Source organism: Poeciliopsis prolifica, unplaced genomic scaffold, assembly GCF_027474105.1.
Source record: "Poeciliopsis prolifica strain line A6 unplaced genomic scaffold, Auburn_PproV2 SCAFFOLD047, whole genome shotgun sequence".
NCBI classification, from domain to species: Eukaryota; Metazoa; Chordata; class Actinopteri; order Cyprinodontiformes; family Poeciliidae; genus Poeciliopsis; species Poeciliopsis prolifica.
Window position 1 is genome coordinate 2,639,343 of NW_026562422.1, and position 21,835 is coordinate 2,661,177.

The 21,835-nt window shown below is 37.3% G+C and overlaps 1 protein-coding gene across 2 annotated transcripts in view; it reads left to right on the forward strand.

The window, feature by feature from the left end:
• Positions 1-21,835, forward strand: part of slc4a11 (solute carrier family 4 member 11) — a 111,799-nt gene that overhangs the window by 18,297 nt on the left and 71,667 nt on the right. For both annotated transcript variants that reach the window (XM_055057137.1, XM_055057138.1), the window contains exons 2-3: positions 9,373-9,423; positions 16,605-16,721. In XM_055057137.1, coding sequence (XP_054913112.1) covers positions 9,373-9,423; positions 16,605-16,721 — 168 coding nt within the window. The remainder of the gene's footprint in view (positions 1-9,372; positions 9,424-16,604; positions 16,722-21,835) is intronic.

The window sequence follows — 21,835 nt, forward strand, 5'->3', positions numbered from 1 at the left end:
TTCCATGAAAACAGCGTTATTAATTATTTCATTATTGCATTATTGTGACGTGGATGGATAATGACATATGGTTTTCAAAATGTTTTGCAAATGAAAATGTGCAAAACTTTTTCATTTGCCCATCAATGTTAATGGCATTAACATCATGTTTATGCCATTCCTTCATCAAAAAGATACCTTGGGTGTTGCCTTGATTCTTTCATGCATGTTGGAGAAATCCTTTAATCTCCATGGCAACCATTCAGCTGTTCCAAACACCTGGTTGGACACAGCGCCGCTTAAAAGGATGAAGCTCTTCCTAAGAGATGCAGTTTCCAATCCAAATTACAGAACATCTTTCCCAGTGACTCCTCCGCCCAGCCCCTTCAGACTAGCTAACAGCAATTAGCAAACACCTGGTCGAACTGCCATTCTGCTGAGCTCATTATGGGAGCTACTTCTCAGTGAAACGTTGGTAGAAATGTTACTGAAGGGTTAAATAGAGGAGCCATGTTGCGATGACTAGCTGAAGTGGAGTTTGAGAACGAGCAGGACTTGGAGACACAGGCCCAATTTCAAACATTTTCCCCATTAATGTTAAAATGTGCCATCACAGATCCTCCTCTGGGTTGTGGTCTGGACTTTGTCTGCACCATTCTAATCAATAATATAAATTGTTGGTTCCTATTACATTGATATCATGTGACCTGAAAATCTTCTTCCACATACTTGCTATGTAGGGACAGGAGAATAATTTATGTACAGTGTTAGCGACGTCAGTATATTTGAAAATATGACTTAACGCACTTATTGTTGATGTCTAGTGTAGTTGAACCGCTTTATGTAACCAATGTAGCAAACAGACTATTTGATGATAGGGAGGTTTTACTTTTAGAGCATTACTTGTGTTTGTCAGGCTCTCACTGCATGCAGAGACATAAATAATTCATTTAGCCAATTTTCATTCTCACTTTTATTTATCATCGCAGTGACTTCCACAAATTGTCAATACCATTTAAAATCCATGTCGGCCATTGCTGTCTCTCACACATTGCTTGTGGCTATCTGCAAACAAAACTTCTAATCTATTCCTTGTTCTTCAACACTTTTTGACAAATGTCCGTGAAGCCCTACACCATTATTCAAAATCATCGAAGCATCTCAGGAATAATAATAATAAAAATGGTAAAATAAATTTAAAAAGTTCCTCTCAGTTTCATAAAACAGTTCAACTCTTTTTTTCGATACAAAAATCTCAGGAATCAACATGAAATAAACTATTTTATGACACCCTGAGTAAGCACTTTGTTGCTTTCTGGTGTCATAGACTGAACAAACATCCTTCTTGCAACTTGATAAGACGATCTTAGTGGACTTATTTCAGCAAATGTTCCTTCATGCTCTCATCAACCCGTCTCAAATTGGAAACCTTTATCACCATCATTAGCCACGGTCTCCTGGCAAATTAAGCACCTTGGTCTCGGGCTGGTCGGAGGGAGAATGAATGCAAATGGTCCCGTCCATTTTGTCTTTCGATTGCCAATTCTCACCGTCCACTTTTTCTTCTGCAGCGAATTCTGAACACATAATTTTCTCCCAATCTGGGCTCCCACCGCAAAAGAAAGCATCAATCAGCCAACCACTCTGAAAGTGGAAGTAAAAACGTGCCGCTCGCGCCACAGCAGTGATTTCCAAGTGACACCAGGACAGGCTGTTGTTCCGTTATTGTGGAAACACATGGCACACAATACCACAACACATAAGTATGGAAACTTGAATGTAGAGAAAGAAAAACAGCTTGGGGGCCACAAATATGCCGTCACCATATACTGACTTCAGAAAGCCAGGCAACCAATAGGTTATGTGCATAACATTATTGATTATGCACATCAGCATTATTATTAGCATTTTTAAAAATAATCGAGAAACCATTTGCATATTTTTCTTGAGCTATCCAGTCACTCTATTTTGTGTCACTCACATTGACATTTAGGGCTGGGACATCACAATATAAAATGATTCCGTGTGTATAAATGCTGTACTGAAATATTGTTTTACACCAATCAATATTTAAATGACTCTATTAAAAGATCCGGGTTTTGCACCCAAAAATTTTGGGTTGGGGTTCAAAAAGTTGAAGAAGTTACTCAAGTAAGAGGAAGAAAGACATTCATTTTATCATCATTTAATATTTAAAGATTACATCAAATGGAGCAAAATATAAAATTTTGGTCCATTTGACCAATGTGTGGAAATGTTGGTATTTTAAGAACCAAGTGGTAGGAGGATGATGGGTTGTTCTTGTTTTTTTTGTTGATTTTCAATGTAAAGCTCACAGCATCACACGGTTTATAAAAAGTTGTGCGTCATTCCAATGAGTTGAATTCATTGCTCTTCTGTAAAATAATCGACTGCAATTTCCCCAAAACGTGTACGTAGCCACTCCCAAGTAGGCGGGGCTTGTCGCTAAAACGTCTTAATGAAACACCGACATCTCCTTATGGCTGATGAACGCTAACACCATGACTGAATTAATATATCTCATGAAACTACCATGACTTTTAATGACTTATTGCGTGAACTACCTTATTCACATGTAATTTTAATTTGTAGTATAATAATCTTTTTCTGGTTATCCTGAATCTAAAGAGGTTTATGTTTTGTGTAAACAGCCTAATCAAAGTATGTGTGGTATTATGGTCCCAACCCCAACAAGTGGGATTCCTAAGGGCATTCCCAGTCCGCCAAGAGTGAATGAATCATCCTGATTTTATGTCAGGGTGTTATTTATGCAGCAGCCTCCTGGAAAGGATGTTCTTCTCCTTTTAAGGATATTATTGCAGCAACCTGACAGTTTATCAGACAGATATATACAGATGGCAGACATTATGACATCATTTCATGTTCTGACGTCCATATTGTTGATCTGACAAGAAAATGATGAGATAAAAATGGTATATTGTGAAGTGTACACAGGTGATATTTTCAAATATGCCATGGATGTAGCCTCTTTTGTTTGAGTTGATAGAAATTCTCTAAATCAGTTGGCGTCTATCCGACTGCTGAGGATTTCTTCGCTTTTCTACAAAGGCATTTCTATCTCTTTTTATCAATGCCTGTCTAATAGAGGTATTGGAGACATTTTGCTATTGCTAACTTCACCAATCTTCACTTTAAAAAAGAAATCCAGGCTATCCTCTCAAAAGGCAGAGAGGACATTCAAGAACGGCTTTTCCCATTGTTACATACTGGGAGTAGAAGGCTGGGTGCTCCTAATTACTTCACACAACCCCAAATAAACCACAATTATGAAATGCATGAAGTTGCCTTTGTGCAAAAACCTGAAAATATTACCAAAGAGATTGTAGGGAAATATAATCTTGTATTATTCCTGCATGATAACAAAAGTTGTTCTGCAAAAATGAGAATTTATGGTATTTTTTTTATTTAATGCTTTTTCTTGGAGATGAGGTACATGCTACTTTTACCTATTGCTAGATTAAATTAGTGTTTTCAGTCAGAGCTTTTCACACAGTATTCATCAATTCTTGGACAGTGAAAATGTACATGATTCAAAATCTGTACAGAAAATTAGTTTCCTTTAGTCTGATGTTCTCTTTGAATGTAACAGACTCGTGATTCTCCTGAAGTTTGTCCACTTCTGACCAACCAATCAAAATGGTCCTCGCATGTGTGCATGTTTTGGCGAGCGAACATATCAAGTCAAATTTCTTTTCCCTGCTGAAAACCTCTGTCTCTCTTCATCCAGCAGCTTTCTGCGTCACTTGTCAGACTGATGCACACTCAAGCTGCTGCAAAACCACAAACGTTTGGGTGTGTTTCAGTCGCTCAAGTTGGTGCAATACTTAAATGTTTGTGCCACAACATTTGATAGTCAATGTTAGAATGTCAAGCAAAGACTCAAAAAATAATAATAAAAAATAAAAACTGCTGCAAAGCCAGGAAACATTCTTTTCCCTCTCCCCGTTTTAGGTTGGATTAATATTTAGATCAATCCAGAAAAAAAAAAGGTTTCCATTCCAGACCTTAAGACAGACTTTCAAGACTTGTTTGGATCAAATTGTGACTTGCTTCTGCATATATATGGCAGTCAGAAAAGAGCTGGTTCTGATACAAACACTTCCCACACCCCACATGCTGTGAAAGCAAAGAAACACATGTACTAAGCTAACCAGTTCTGACTTCCTGCCTGCATATCAGCTGCTTCCTCTTTCTTGAAAATGTTATCATGCATCTTTCTGCATGAAGTGGTCTGATGCTCCGTTTGCGGGAAGAGTCGTTTTGTCAGTCGTTCGTGTTTAATAATCATGTTTATGCACCTCTTCCTGAGTACAATATTGGTCCCGCAACAATTGGTGACTTAAAGAATATCATAAGTTTTCAAAACAAATTCAATGAATGTGATGGGGTTTTTTTTCTGCATTTTTATATTTTTAACAACTTAAATTAAGATTAAGATGAGTAGATGAATAAAAAATAGCACATTTTGTATGGACATTTATTGTATGTAGTGGAAATAATTTAGTAAATCATGTCTATATCCAGGTTCCTTTACACTTGCGTAATACTCACTTATATTATCCTCAGGTGAAGATATAAGGAAGTACTTAATCTGAAAATACTCGTTTTAAATTTAGACCAAAGGCAAAAACCTTCCAGTGTTTGCCTTTGCACGTGTCAGCTTTGATGTTCTGCATTACATGTTCATGCATTTAGTTCCCATATCAAAACAAGCTTCCCTGCTTTTTTTTTTTTTTTTTTTTTTGTTCCACTGTCACATGTGGGGAAAACTGAAACAGAGAACAGACTTTAAATGAAGTTGTTTTGTTGTATGTGTAGATAAGACACATTGGTTTTACCAGAGCTGGTTTCCTCAATGTCCTCAATAGATTTTCCAAAACAGATATTCAGATTAGCCATATATGCACATATTCTGTCATGTTCAGCCGCTGCAAAATGGCGGACAACAACTTGCTGAGAGTCCAGCAGTGTATGGATAAGTGAAAACATAATCTGCACCATGTTGTGAAATGGCAATGTTTTCCTTTCAAATTGCATCTTATCCTTTGCATTTACATTTACAACGTCAATATAGAACTGATATTTTTCTGGCCTTTTTTCTTTTTTACCATCACAAAATGTCTTCTAGTATCTGTGTGCTTTTCAGGCATCAAAATATCTGTCAGGTTTGGGTATTAAGGGCAGTGAGTTTATTCAAGTAAAGGTTTTGCATTATTTTGTTGCACTGTCTTTAACTTTTTCTATTTTGCCTTTGGTTTTAACTCAACAGTATTGTTTTTCTCAAGAGAAAAAAAAAACATATTTTGCTCTTCTTTAAATAATGATAAAACTTGGGTTAATTTTATTCCCATGAACACTCACATTGAAAACAAAGCTCTTCGTTTGATGACGGTAAAAAAAAAATGTTACTGGTCTATTTATATCGATCAGGCAAAGTAAGTCACAGGGATAGTATGTATTCTCCTCAAATCCTTTCCAAATCTCCCCCTGCATCTAACAGTGCCAGACAGCTTAATGCAACTAAAACAGATGAATCTTCCTGATCACAACACTCGAGACACAGTTCAAAGAGCCAAAGCATTCAGAGGAAACTGGCACAGACAGCCACAGGAACAAACACCGGATCCAGATATGTGAAGACATAGCTTTTGGCATCTCTGTTTTTGCGATCTCTGTGTCATGAATTATGTTTGTTGAACTAGTGTTGTTTTATTTTCCTCCCATTTTGCTTTCATGACACTTTAGCTGCTCAGTTTTGTCTTTCTCTTTTTGCTACGTCTGTTAACTACTTTCTACAAAAAAACATTAAGAACTTTCATTGAATGACGAGATAGGTTTGTTATCGATATATCCAGAGCCGGCTCTCGCCATGCTGTGTGCTCTGGGCGAGATTACCACCACTTTACACACACACACAGCTGTATGCGGACAGAAGTAACCAAAACATCCATCCAAGACAGATGTAGATCAGGTTTACCTGTTGAGGAGCACTATAATCAAAACATACAGGACAGATACCACTTAATGCTGCGTAGGCCTGTTGCAATAAGCAATGAATCAATCGCACGATGAATTTAAACATGGTCAATCATTTTAATTTGCATGATTCATCAATTTTTGTCTTTTCTGTCATTCTTTTAAAAACTGGATGAGAAAAATCTTCAGTCTGGTGTTTTGGTCTGAACTGGCTTTATTTTTTTTTCCAAGACAATTTTGTTGAGAGACTTAATAATTGACTTCATTTGCTGTTTCTGTTGTTGATTCATTTTGGATATTTATTCATTAGATGTTTATCAATCTTTGAAGATGTGTCCTTGTCACAGATCTCAAAACAACAATATTATCGTTTATCACAGTAAGTTCTGGGACAATTTATCTATCATCCAACAAAATTTGTTATCATGGCTGGAATGTCAACGTGTTAAATTCTAGTCAAGTTTCTTTTGACTCATTATATATATGTATACTTTTTATGACAATTGAATATAACATAATTCCTTGATCATTCTATAAAATACTATAATAATCATATTTCCCCTTTAAATGATTCTGCCTTACTTGAATATTTACTCAGAAAATTGTATTACCGGGCAAAATGCATCAGTGATGGATACTTTACTATTTCTTTCCAAAACAGCATTCATGTTTAAGGTTTTACCTCCTCCCTGATTACGTTTGACACTTCTGCACATGAGAATTTAAACCTTTAACCCGAAAATTTCCGAAAGGCTGCCAGCACTTAATCTAGGATGTTTCATGACAGAAATAGGCTAAAGGCTTAAAAGGATGAGACGGTGCTGTAGTTGTCGTCTACCTTCGTTTTAAAACAGCTCACCAATACCGAAAGTAGTGAAATAATCGATATTGTTTCCCTTATCATAACAAATTTGGACATGATTTCTGTGTAAATCTGTGATATAAGCCGTAAGATGTTTAAATAACTTATGCAATCAATTTGACTCTTTCCTGTTACAAATGTTATCTTTGCCTAATTTGAATCCCAAACGATTAGTTGACCTATCTTTCTGCATGTTTTTGTTTTTTGGTTTCTTTTCATTCAACTCAAATAAATCAAGTCAAAGGGATGTAATTTTGCCTGGCATTGCTCAGACCTCAGAGGTCAAAAAAGGGAACATCTGATCACTGGGACATTGAAATGTCCCATCCCTTTTTCTGCCCTCAACATGCTCACAACGTTTCAATAACCTTCAAAGCTTCCCCCGCTGTGCCATCCCTATGCTGCACACATCCACAGCAAACACTCCAAAATGTTGTACTCTAAATTACTTCACTGCCAGATTATAGGTTTAATTCCAAACCGAGATATACACCGTTTTGAAAACACACTACACTCGCAAAAATGATTGCTTGCCTGGAAGCAAAGCTCACTGTGGATTATCACTGACCATTTTCCTGGAGTCGAGACCTTTGGTGATGAAAAGAATGTGCTTGTGTGTCGTATATGTTTTGCTTTTGTAGTTTTCATATCAACAGGCTGACGTCCTTGGATTTCTGTTGACTGTTTTTCATAAAGGAATTAGTTTTTTTTTTTTTTTTTTTATCTTCTGTTTCTTGTTTTGAATTTAGAGAGAGGGCAGGTTAGCACTGATGCAATGTTTTTGGTAGGCCAGTTTTCCCCTGCAGTATTTTTTTTAGAATGTCGATAAAATCATTGCTATGCGGCACAAGGTTCACCTTTGGGCATTTTCACTTTATTTTCTTAAAGCAAGATCCATAAGCCTTCACTTTTAATACAGTGTAATATGAATAGGTGTGCAGTAGCACTGGGCATAAAAGTAAAATGTCATGTTTTGCCTTTAAAAGTTTTTAAATATCTATAAAAGTTGGTTTTTATTTCAACTGTTTCTTGTCTGAGTTGACCTGATTTCAAAGTCAAAGTAAAAGAAGCTATAACACACGCTTGTCAAACATAATGGTAGGTCTTGGGTGGGATAACAATTGTCCTACAAAAAAGGTTCGGACAAAAGGTAAGATAAAAAAAAGGGTGTAGTTGAGACCAAAACCACAGACTGAAGCATTTAGTCATTTAGTTTTTGAGAGAAAAGAAGAAAAAAAAACAACCAAATCATGGAAATAGAAATTGAGCTTGTTTTATTTTATCGTGCTATTAATTAATGTATTGCTTATTGCAACAGGCCTATTGACACGTTTGACTCTCCTGCACTGCTCTGGTTTGCAGCACACAACATGTTAGCTCAGTTTTGCAATGTACCGAACAACGGGTTGAGATACAAATCAAGTACTCTTATTTATTTATTTATTTATTTATTTTTATGGAGTGCGGCTGAAATATCACAAAGATAAAGTGTGACCTTAAACTAGGAGGGAATGAAATCACTCATAGCTGTTATTACCACGCTGGGTCTAGCAATTACTTCCATGCATGTTTAATTTGATGGATTCATGGGCAGCTTTTCACCATAATAGTTTAACTTTTTTATGTATAACTTACACAAATTGAAAATTTATATATTTCCTCAATAAGATTCCCTGTTTTTTCTGTTTTGTATCTGTTTGTTTATAAGCCATAAGCCTCCAATGCAAGTTCAAAGTTGAAACGTAAAAGTGACGGCGTGTTCTTTATCACAAGTGAAATTCTATCACTTTGTTTGAGGCGAACGCTCTCTGCGAAGAAGCAGTGGGACTGTTGGGTTGTATTGGATGGTAACGGGGGGCAGATTACTGTCGCAGCTGTCGTCCATCTTGCTGACTGCTAACACTTCCTGCCGGCCTGCAGTTGTGAAGGAAAGTGACATCAAAGTCGTGTCAAAACCACCTCGGCTGTTCCCACTGGAATCACATTCAAAAAGATTGGATACGAGTCAGATTTGGGAAGAGGCTCCAATCTGACTCAAAAACAAAAAGCAGATCTCTCTGAGTGTTCGCACTTATTCGACTTAACCCTCCAAAAAATAAGTCTGATTTGGGTGACATTTGCTTAGTAAACAACCAACTCTTTGGCAGATTCTGCTCAGTGTATCTGTTGTCACTGTCCTCCAGAAAGCAGATTGTTTTTGACTAAATGAACAAATATAGAGGTGGGAGGTTTTCATTCCAAATAAACAGAATGTTTCTGAATACACACCAGCGCCAAATCTCTCACTCACACACACACACACACACACACACACACACACACACACACACACACACACACACACACACACACACAAAAGACAACATAATGGTGCCTATTTGTATTTAGAACCATTTCCCATACTAACAATTACCACATAATTACAACAAATGGTAATGTATCCTGGGTCTTTTTTATTGTTGATCAGATTTCCCTCCATAAACACTCTTTCTTTTCCTGTGCTACTCTTGCAGAGGCGCCTCCATCTGGGATGTCCAAGAATGGATACTTCTTTCAAGAAATGGGTGAGCCTGATGCATCAAAAACCGAGATTCAAAACAACACATTAGAATAGGGGGGAATAATGATCTTGTCATCAAGAGATAAGTGCAAACATGTGAAAAGATTTTGGTTATAATAGTCTTTTTTTTTTGTAAGTAAAACATTGTTTTTCACTTAAAAGAATTGGGAGAATTGCACCCAAATTTCATTGTGACAATGATAATATTCTATTCTATTGTGCTAAAATTTGAATGGGATCCCAATTTTCCAATTTATTGCAATAAAGTGCATTTGCCAGACAATTTTTACCACAGATATGCATCTTCCCGTTTTTAAAGAAGACGTTGAAACGCAGCGCAGACACAAAAACCGCTCCCAGCTCTCACTCTATGTTGTGTTCAGATATAAATAATGAACTTTTCTATCTGTTATAACAGCAGTTTCATTACCTTCTAGCCAAGGAGAGACTCCCAATTAGTATGTGCAGCCAAAGCAGTCAAGATGGAATATACTTGCGTTGGATCTCCCTGTCTCCCTCAGCCAATTATTCCCCTTCCTGTAATACAGCGATTCACTCAGCAGAATCGCAGAAGGCCCCCTGCTGCAGATGAGCGTGGCTGTCTTTATTAGGCAACCTTTTATCAAAAATATGAATGCAATTACATTATTGTTGGTATGTAAGCATTAGCCGCCGTCGTCGTCGTGGGGGATCATTAGCAGAGGCTGGTCTGGAAGCTCAATTCTGAGCAAACGTATGCGACGACCAGTCAGTGACTCATGTCAGCATGTTAAAGGTTTTTGCTGTAAGCCACCTGTAAGGCTCTGCCCTGGTGAAACATGCCATGTGCTGAAAGAACAACTCACTCAGAGCCAAATTAAGCCAAAAACTGTACGAGAAATACAAATGTTGGGCCCCAGTGGAACAGTCCATCAGGTGTGAAAACTAGGCCTGTCGCAGTAAACAATAAATCAATTAATCACATGATAAATGAAAACAAATGCAACAATTTTCATTTACTTGACTTATTGTTTTTCTTTTTTCTCTTTCTTTCTACCAAAACTGGTCTTCAGTCTGGTGCTTTGGTCTCAACTGTCCTTTATTTGAAAGATAATTTTGTCGACAGAGACTTCAGAACTCATTTAATTTGTTGTTTCTGTTGTTCTGTTTATTTATTTTGTATATTTAAAACGTCTTCCTGTTCCATGTTTAAATGTTCATCAGAATTTAAAGTTTATCAACGTTTGAGAAAGTGTTCTTCCATTATTCTTCCATTATTAACATTATATTTTTTGAAAATTGTCTAAAATGACCCCAATATTATCATTTATCTCAAGTTCTGAGACAATTAATTGTCTGGCAAAATTTGCTATCATGACAGGCCTCGAGTAAACATCCAGAATTGCTTACTGGGAAGTTTTCATTCGTTCACCGTGAGCAGAGTTTTCTCGAGGGTCTTGGCCTTGTGGTGGGTGGGGGGATTTTTTGGTGGGGCTGCACAGATTGATCATTCCCAATTTCTTTAATTTTGGGTGATCAACAGTCTGTTGAAGCCAAACTTATCCACCAGTCTTCTCTACCACCACAAGGCTCAGAGAGGGCTGTGTTTCACAATAGTCAGCCAACTGTTGCCAACTTTGCAACTTTTTTGCTGCAGAAACATATCGGTGTACACCAAAACCAGTCAGGCTTTTTAAGTATGTGCAATCTGTGCACCCTTACTTCATTTTAACAACAGTCTGTAGAACAATCGACTGGTAATGACCTTTAATAAAAACAAAGTACATTAGACAGTTATTAAATAAATGCTTGTCTTGAACGTCTTCATATTTGACAGAACATTCCTTGGATACTGTTTAGGGAAACACTAATAGAAAAACAAACCCCTCATATCAGTAAAGCCAGAAAATGCTATCTGTTTTTAGCATCTGACCTCTTCTATATGTGCTACTTCTTCGTTACAGCACACATCTTGTGAGAGCGTTAAGAGTGTGTGTGTCACTGCGATACACACCAGGACATACAACTTGTAGAAATATCTAGCTTTAGAACACACATGGCAGCTTAAATATACCAAACGCCATTTGTCAGCAGCTGCTCTCCGGCACATGGAGCTAATTCTGTTCTCAGAACGCAAATCGCAGAAGTTTAAAACTTTTTAATGATGCAAAGATGCTTCGGAGTGTGAGTCGGCGTAATGTCACCGCTGTGAGCTCACCTCAAAGGCGGCTGTGGAACATCGCAAAACGTTTGAACCGTATCAAACAAAACAAACCCCTCGGCTCTCGATCCTTCCACATATTGCTGGCTTTGTGTTAGCACAGTTAGTGAGGTTAGCCTCACAATGCAGTTTGTTCAGATTCAATATTCTGTTCAGACCAAAGGGTTGCAAGACAAATCCCAGATTTAAAAGAATCACCTACCTAAAGTACGAAAATATGCAAGTAAATAACAAAATTGCTGAATTGAGGGCATTATGTTTGGAAACAAACCCAGGGTTCTTGCTGGTGAGCTGTAGCTGCTCCCACACAAGGTGATTTGAAAGTCGGAGCATCAGCCGGTGGGTCTGAGGCTCGGAGGGGGGAAGCAGGCAAGGCAACAACACGGCGAGGTTCATCTGATGTCAACGCTGAGGGATCGTCCTGATGCAAGACAAACTAAATACACTGAAATTGGTGCCTTCTCACAGATGAGGTCAGCAGATAAAGAGCACAAGTATGAGATTGTTACCGTCACATCACGACGATGGCCGGCTGATATTTGGGAACCCGGTAGTTACTGTAGGATTTGATTTAAGGCTCCTGTGTCACGAGGAGATATTGGGATGACTCACACAAAACGGCTGCAGGGCGAGTCATCTCAAATTCTCTGCCAGACGAAATACCTGAACGCTAGACACCCCCCAAAAAAAAGCCTGACTATTTTTATTTTTTTGTGGGACATAACCAACCACAAAAAGTCACATTTTTTCTGTAAACTGGCTTCATTTTCACATTTCTTTTCTGTATCTACAGTTTGTCTTTGTTCTTCCCCACTGGATCACTGATTTCTAAGAACGTCGACTTTACATCTCAATTTGTATTTTTCTTTTTTTTTTAAACTCAGCTTCATAATGGAAATAAAGTGTAAAGTACATCGCCAAAGGATTTCTACCTCATATTTTTTCATATTTTGTTACGTTACAAACACAAATCTAATCACATTTTTTAGTCTAATGGAGTAATACAAGCCAGTGTAGCGGAAGGCAAATAATACTTTATTTTTATCTTTTTTTTTTTTTTTAAACAAATATCTGAAAAGCGTGGCATGCTTCTGCACTCGGCCTCTGAGTCAATACTTTGTAAGACTATCTCTCACTGTCATAACTATTTTTGGATTTCTGGAGACAAATGTTTTTTTTTTTTTTTTTTTTCTCTGAACATCAATTTTCATGTGCTGACATCATTTCCCAACTGGATTTTTTATTTTTTATTTTTGTCAAGCTCAGGTCCGCTGGGCCCCGTCCAGACTGAGATGCATTGTTTTATTTTCTAAGATAATTCCATAGGTGTGTTATTAATGACACCCAGGGTTCCATCCTGGGGCCTCTCATTTAATTTCAACCTGCCCCCTCCCCAGCTCATATTACAACAAGTAATAAAAGTAGTTGCCATTACGACGCAGATGATGCACAGCTGTACATTACGATGTCACCAGGTGACCATGAATCCATTCAAACCCTGAACAGACTGAAGTTATTATGTTTGGGCCAAAAGAGGATCAGTCGAGTTATTACAGCTAAATAGCAGCAATCTGGATGAGTGATAAACTCTGATCTGAACCTTCAGAGACACATAAAGACAGTTACAAAGTCGTTGCATTGATTATGGCAACAGTATCTTTACAGGTAAAAATCAGACCGCTGCTGCTGGCATTCTGACTAAAACCTGGAAGATGGAGCATTTTACCCAGTTCTAAAGTCTTTCCACTGATGGAATAGACTGTAAAATTTATTGTTGGTGTATAAATCACTGAATGGCTTTGCACCTTAATACATGTTGTATCAACCTTCCAGACCCCTCAAGTCTTCTGTTTTCAGTCTACATCCCCAGAACCAAACGATGAGAAGCAGGACTCACCTTTTTATGCTCCTCTAATCTGGAACAAACACCCAGAACAAACACCCAGAAAGCTGCAATCAAGTTGAAACATATTTAGAACTAAAAACCTGCTTGTTTAGAGATGCCTTAGACTCACAACAGCTGGAATAAAATAAGCAAAGTGCAATTTGCTTATTTTGCAATGTAATGTTTTTGCTTGTTTGCCGTTTTACATTCAAGCACTTTGAATCACCCCTGTCCTGATATGTGCTTTACAAGTAAAGTGCCTTGTTAGGAATTTCCTTACCAATTAAACGACATAACCCAGAATGCACTGCAACACCTACTTTGTGCCAAACATGACAAACCAAGTTACCACCTGTTGGTGATACGCTGAGCACATTGCACAGTGAGTTCACACAGTGCTTCACTTACTTGAAGTGCAAAAAAAAAAACCTGCCTGTGACTGTAAACCATTTGGTTTTGACATGAAGAGAGCAGCTACAGACCTCCAGATGGAGCTTATAGACATGTTATATTTTTGTTGTACATCCAGAAATTTTGTGCATGCACAAACACTGGAGAGCAAAAAAAGAACCTGGAGTTCAGGGTATTATTAATGAAATGCACCGCACCCACCATAGGGAACGTAACGCATAAAAGCCATTGAAAAACAACTTAAAAACATTCATGTTCTTTTTTGCTCACTCTCTTTGTCGGGTCTGCGATGCACAGACCAATTGCCATGGCAACCGGCTGTCAACAGCTCCACTATTGTATCAGGATTCAACACCAGAAAACACTCAAATATAGTGACAGAACATTCAAATAAAGAACAGAACATTCAGCCCAGTTCAGAATGATGTTTTCAGGCTTAATGTGTTGGTGATTATTAATAAGTGATCGCCTGAACACCTCGGTGGCTGATTAGCTCATTTAAATACCTGTTTCTGAGTGTTGGTGTGTGGGTTGCCTTGTTATTTAACTGAACTGAAAAACACCAAATTCCACGGCACATCTACATGTTATGGTTGTTAAAGTCAAGTTGACACCCTTGCCTCTCGTCGTGTTTTTTATTTATTTTTTTAACTTTTTCTTGACCAGTGAAATGTGATTCCTTTGAACCTTGTTATCTAGTTTCATAGTGTTGACAATTAGTAGCAAAGCACGACATCCCTATTTCTTTTATACATCACACCTACATTAAAGAGTCAGGGTGTTATCTTGATAAATTATCAGCTAAAACACATGGGAGTCAATGTCAGCGAGCAGCTTTTTGCCTCCCAGCAGGGAGCTGAGAGCGGGATCTTACGCATGTGATGTCATGTTGCAACGTGTCTACGGGACGGCAGTGCAACAGCCGTCCCGTAGGTCTGAGTCTATGGCTTCTGCACAGTTTCCCCTTTCCAGCCCTGAATCAATGTCCCATCTTCAGCTGCAGGTTGTTCATGAGTTCTCCATGTTTGGCAGTTCTTACTGATTGATGCAAGCAGTGTGATGAAGATGAGCAAGACGGCAGACAGAAGTCATCCACACCTCTAAAGTACTCTCCAGATTTCCGCAGCTCAGACCCCAACACCAAAACATTAATCAACTTGTTGCCAGGAAACGATTCGAAACATCTTCCTCAGACAGAAAGCCATAAAGAGAAGATTAAAAGAAATATGCCCTTGTCCTTGCTTTACTGAGAAAAATACATTCTTCGAAATTATGTATCTAATTTACATAACTGCTCATTTTTAATAGAAATGTTGACCTCTAAAGACTCTTACATGTTTTCCTCTAGGATTATCCTTTATATTAGCTTAATCCATCCTCCCATAATCTCTGCCCTGCTTAAAATCACCACATCATGACGCTGCCGCCACCATGTTTCACTGTGGACATTGTGTGTTCGTTCTTATGACTTTCTTTAACTCCTCTTCCAAAAAGGCCAGATTTGTTTTCTTGTTGTCTTCCTGACCGTTTAGGTGGCCAGTTGTGATTTAGTTATTCAGTTTTTCTGTTTTATTCCCATTTTTGCATAAAGGGATGATTATTCAAATCTCGGTATATTATTTAATCATGTCGCTCCATCATAAGCGTCTCCTAACCCGACTGCTGTGTTCCTTGGTCTTATTAAAAGCACACTAAGCTGAATATTGTGTAAAAATGTACACTTAAAGTGCTGCTTCTGAACCAAGTCTGCATGTTTCGGTTCCTTCTTTTTATATTTGGATTTAGTGGTGGGGTGGGTGGGAGGAGGGTTTGCTGTTTTTAGAATGTCCACATCGCCGTAAAACTTCTTCAATTCATGTATCTAAAAATAAGCTGACTTTAAATAAATGAACCACAAGTTTTCATTTTGGTATGGCAGAACTATTTAATCTCATGTATTGTATGCAGAGACATCTGGCCAGCTAGATATATAAATGTTACACTTACCCATTATGGATGTTTGCAATTTTCTTTTGTACATTTCACTCTCGATACAGGCTTTAAATTTCATTCATAGTGCTCTTTAAAAGTTGTTAAAATCTTATCTTTGTGTTGATGAAACTTCTAGAACCTCTATTCTCAATGGAGCTTCAACTCCTGCTGCAGAGTTTGGGCACATATCCGTGACAACATGTACATACATGACAGCTAAAAACAGAGAAATGAGTTGTACATCTGGTGTTTTCCTGCTTCTGGGGACATGGCTGGAAATCTCAGGATTCCACATTTGCTAGATCATATGCACGGATGACCATATTCTGCATTATGACGTGCTTTTTTTTGTTGTTGCCTGATTTGGAAGATTCCTGGACTTCTGAGTTTTACTTTGGGTCCAGGTTAGACCGTGGACTTTAATGATTATTGTCCTATCAGTTAGATTTAATGTCCTTAGCATCTGATTAGTTCATTTATGAGATGTGCTGGCTCTGGTGGACACAGACCCTACAAAAATCTTTAAAGTTCTCCCTAAAACTTTATTAGTTAAGTTTCCCTCTGGTTTTGTTGTAGCTAGGGTTTTTCTCAAGACCATAATTGTATCGTATCTTTATTCAGTGCAATTAAGCTGTTAAATATTACCTGTGAAAGTTAATAGTGAATGATAATCTGCACGAGTTTGGTAACCACAAATCTTTTGCTGTTGTGTCCCCAGAGCAGCGGGAGGCGGAGCAAGAGGAGGACAGCGAGTGCCGAGAGGAGGGACAGGACCTACCGATCGCCTGCGGCGAAGACATCCACCTCTATGACAACCAGATCAGCCCTGGGCCAGGTCAGTGCTGTAGAGGAGAGGCGACAGCACCTAAAAACAGAATTTTATCAAAATGCTACAAGTTACTGTCTTAGCTGCTGTAGATGACTCTCTTGGCATCTTCATGTAGTATAAATCCGGATTAGCTGGGCTTTGGATGCTAATGCTAATGGCTACCCTGGGAGCGGTCAAGATGAAAGGCACACTTCTGTGATTTTTAAACAACTCAGATCTTTTACTTTATAGATTAATGTTGTTGCTGACATGTTGGCATCAGTCAGTTAGTTCTACAGGATCTGATGGTGATTTCTACAGAAAATGGAATATAATTAATGAACTAGACACGACTTGGCAAGACTTTCAGGTCGATGGAACCACCTGGAGTAAGATAAAAGCAGTTTGAAAAGCAAAAAAATGTTAGTTGATTTAGTATAAATTAATTTTTATTGTGCTTATTTTAAAGGCTAAATAATATGGAAAGCTTTTTAATATATATAAATAAATACTGTTATTTATAAATGAATTAGAAATATTCCATCTAATAAATAAATGAGCCCATAAAATTAAAAGATAAATGTAAAAAAATGTTATTATTATTATTATTTGGAGTTTATTTCAGAATTGACTATTTTCAAGATGTATTTATGCATTTATTTCACTGTTTATTTTATAATAGTGTTTTATTTTGTGACACTTTGTAAAGTTTTGTTCCATATTTCATAGACTTTAGATTTACTTTTATTTTTATTTCAGGGTATTTTTAATTCAAGTGAGGGGACAGAGTTTTTTCTGTTTTTCTGTGGAGCAAATTGGTTTCGCAAAATCTAATCCTCCAACCTGGAGGGAGACGGAAAGAACGCTGTGACTGACCAAATGAGCTCCCCATTGAAAATATATTTATATTGAGTGTTGAATGATTTGGCTCCCTGTAGAATGAAGCAGCTAAACATATTTTGAAAAAAAAACCAGATAAATTAGAGCTTCATTTTAGTTAAAGACAGATAATAATAGGGATAACACATTTGTCAGCTGAACACTGATTAATTACACGTAATTATTTTCCAGCATATAAAAAAAGACTTGCAGTGAATTCAGGCCTGATGGAGGAGGGGCATCCCAAAAGCCTCATTTTAGCTTCCCTAAATGATTTTAGTTCTGCTGAGTTCAGACATTGATGCTTTGCTGAAAGCAGCCCACATCATCACTCTGCCACCACCACGTTTGGTTTTCCTTTTTCTGAAATGCTGAGTTACAGGACACTGCCTCCAAGAAGTTCAACTTTTTCTCCTCAGTCCACAGACATTTTTGATAAAGTTCTAGGAGACGATTCAGAGTCTTTTTCTTTTCTGTTTTTTTTTTTTTTTTTTTTTATGTTTGAATGATGAACACTGACCACAACCGAGTCGGTAATTTTCTTCTCAATTCAGTCGAAAACCTATTTTATTAATCCCAAAACAGAATTAAACTCGGACGCCTGCAGTGCTCTGGATGCAGTTATGTGACCTTCTGTGACCTCCTGGATGAGTCATCAGCAGTTCTGGCCAGCGGGTCACTCCTGTGACGGGTCGCCTCTCTGTCAGATCCTACAGGTTCACTCAAGGGCCTTGAAACATTTCCAGTCTGATAGATATCTGTGACTTTGTTTCTCATCTTTCCTTGGATATCTTGATTGGGAACATTTGTTACTTTTTCAGATCTTTTAGCATACTTCATGTTGTCAGAGCTAGACTGTTGCAGAAATGTCATAAGTGAATTCTGCAACAGTGTTCTAATTGTTTTGGGCTTTTTGTTATAGTTTTATTTTGTTGTGACTTTTTGTTTGTCTAATGAAGTTAGTTTTGGTTAGTTTTTAGTGTGTTTGCTGGTTTTTAATAGTCATTATTCGGTAAATATTTAGCTTCAGTTGAGTTTTTATTAGTTCTTGTAGCAGTTTTAGTTTTTTCATGTTTTGCTTAAATTTTAGGTGAAGCATTCAAAAAGGTCAAAATACTGCATTGTGATTATGTACATTGATTAGATAATAATTCCTCAAAAGAGGATAACATTTTCAAATGGATTCAGTTATTATTGAACTGACTGGTGTTTTCTCTCATTTCTCACCACTTCGCAGACTGGAGGGAGCATGGAGTATCGTAGTTTGACGTAAACTGCTTGTATGAAATTAAAAATCGATTTCACATCAATTTGAACAGCTAATAAACAGATTCACAAAAACAAAAGATATCACATCTATCTTTTCAGTATGTTTTAGTTAGTTTTATAGATCTACATATAGCTCCACTTATAGTATTTCCCCATTAATTACCAATTTTGCCTATTTCAGTTTTTCTTGTTTCATTTGTTTTAGTGTTGGTGTCGCAGTAATGAGATTTCCAAAACGTGTTGCAAATTGTGCTTCATTCATGATCTAACAGTTTGTGCAGCGGTTATCACACTTACCCTATGTGGAGCATCTGGATGCATTCAATATGCTAGTTAGAGTTAGCATCAGCAGCAGCATGAGACTAAATCTGTGCACCAAGCACATCTAATAAAAGTACACTGCAGGAATCAATCCAGTGGTTGAAACCATCGGCTTTTTGTGACTGTAATAAGTTGTCAGTTGTGAGGAAAGCTCCACTGCAGGTGCAGGATGTTTGTTATGCCCATCACAGCCTGTTGGGAGATTTTCACAGCGTTATTCACTGACGGCGCGGCTGAATGCTGATTAGTGGGCTTTGTTTTGAGTTCCTGGATTTCCCCCTGCTGTTTGCATTCCTTTATGTTTTTTCATATATTAATCTGTTTCATTATTCTGCATTAACAAATGAGTCCTGGAATGTGTTCCCTGCAGGTGTGTGTGTTTGAGCAGAACTTTTTCCTCACATCCAGTTAGAAAAGCAATACTGTTGAAAATAAAATACTTTAGTTATAAAGTGAGAACAAAAGATGCCTTCTCATTCTCCAGTATAACTTCCAGTACATTTTTCTGTTTCCTACCACCCTTCTTTCTGCTGGTGTTAAAATTTATTCAAATCTAATTTTTGGAGATTTGGTTTCCAGTATATTATTTTTTTCAAACTTTACAATAAATGGTTAGTCCATGTTAATAATCAACCACAAGGATTATTGAGTGATTACACACTAAGAGTGGTAAAAGGGCTGAAACTAATGCTTATTTTAGTTATTAATTAATCTATCAAATATTGTGACGATTCGCCAATTAATCAAATAAAGAAATGGGAAAATTCTGCATATTTTTCATTTGTTTTTATTATTCAATTTTAGAAATGCATCAAAAGAGGCAAATAAACATATAATTCAGTTCCTTTTTTAAATAAGAAAATAAACATTACATTGCCAAAAATACAGTAACATGGCATATTTTCAGAGAAGCTTTGATCATTTGTAGTAGAAAACATAGAAAAAATTATTATAACATCAACATTTGAAAAAAAAAAAATCATCCCTTTCTGATGGATGATGTAGGACTCATCTCTTTTGTGAATTTTAAGTTAACATAATTAAAATTTTTCAAACTAAACTACATTATTGACTAAATGAAAATGAGCTTAAAATAATTTTATTGTTCATCACAATGACTTCTGGGAAAATTTATTGTCCAACAATATTTGTTATTGTGACATATTGCCTATGTTTGTGCAAGTTGTGTGTAGATTTCTCTCCAGGATGTATTCAGTACCAAGCTGCACGATGTCGCAATTCTTCCCTGCATTGACAATAAAAGTTGCCACACACAATATTCGTTTGTGTTGATGTGGAGATTAATAACCACTGAAGAATACTGGCTTCCACTAAACGCCTGGCAACACAACAAATAGTTACAGAGAAAATTATGTTTAAGTGTAAATGGAGTGTTTGTGAGAGACGACAGGGTTTTGAAAATGACGAAGCATAAAACAGTAGGAACATTTCTGCTTATTGTCACTTTGATTGCAGAATTTGCTGCTGTGAACTGGACTGGCCTGCAGGGGCTCCTGACCTGCACCCAGTGGAGAATGTGAAGGCTGAGTTTGAAAGGAAAAGGTTAACAACAATGAGCTCATATTGAGTTGCAAACAATGAAACATGATTTCTATTTGTGTGGCCAGGAATGATTTTAAATTGAGTTGACATAACATGAGTGAAATATCTAGGAAAAGTTGAAGTTAGTAGTCTTTTTTAAAATAATGTTTTTACAAGTTTTTCTGGTTAGAGGTTTTAGAGACTGTTTTTTCTTATTTTTAAATCCCCTTAATGGTTTAGTTGTTAAACGTGTCCTACGTTTAATAAAGTTTGCTCTCACAGCTCTAAGAATCCAAATGGTAGTTTTTAGTTGAGAGCAAGAGGAGTAAGTAGAAGCAAAGACTACAGTTTTAAAAATGTTTTTTGCAAGTTTTATTTAGTTCTTGTGTAAAAGCTGCAGTATTTAGCAATATTAAAAAAAAAACAATTGTTGAAACTGTCACTATGTTGCGACATAACATGAAACAATCTGTGGAAAAAAATCATTCTATTCTATCTCCTCGCTGTTGTCCAACTGCCATCTGCAGAAATACACCACTTATGGTAAGAAACAACCAATTAGAGCCAAGAGAAGGGTCTTATCCCTGCCCCGTTGCTTTCTGCTGCTCTACAGCTAGTTTCCCTCAGCAGAGCCTTTTGTGAAAGCTGTTTAGCATAGCTACCAATGAAAGGGGCAGTGTTAGATAAAATCTTTTTTGAGCTTTGCATCATATTATAATATGTTCTCATCGAAAACATACATGGATTCTTGATTTGATTCTGAAATGAAAGTTTGAGAAATCCTTTAATCTGCAGTGGCAACCGTTCAGCTGTACAAAACGCCTGGGTGAACCTAGCCCCACCTTTGAGGGCAAAGCTCATCCTTGGAACAACAACTTCCAAATTTCCCCCATAACTTCTTCACTCAGCTCCTTCAGACTAGCCAGAAGCAATTAGCAAATACCTGGTGGAACTTAGCTGAGCTCATTAGAGGAGTTGAGCGCAACACTGATAAAAATGTTGGTAAAGGGTCAATAGAGGAACCATGTTCTGATGTCTTACTGAAAGTCGGAGTTTCAGAAAGAGCAGAAGTTCCTTAAAGAGACAGAGGCCCAATTTCAAAGCGCTAAATTACGAAGCATATGTAGCAC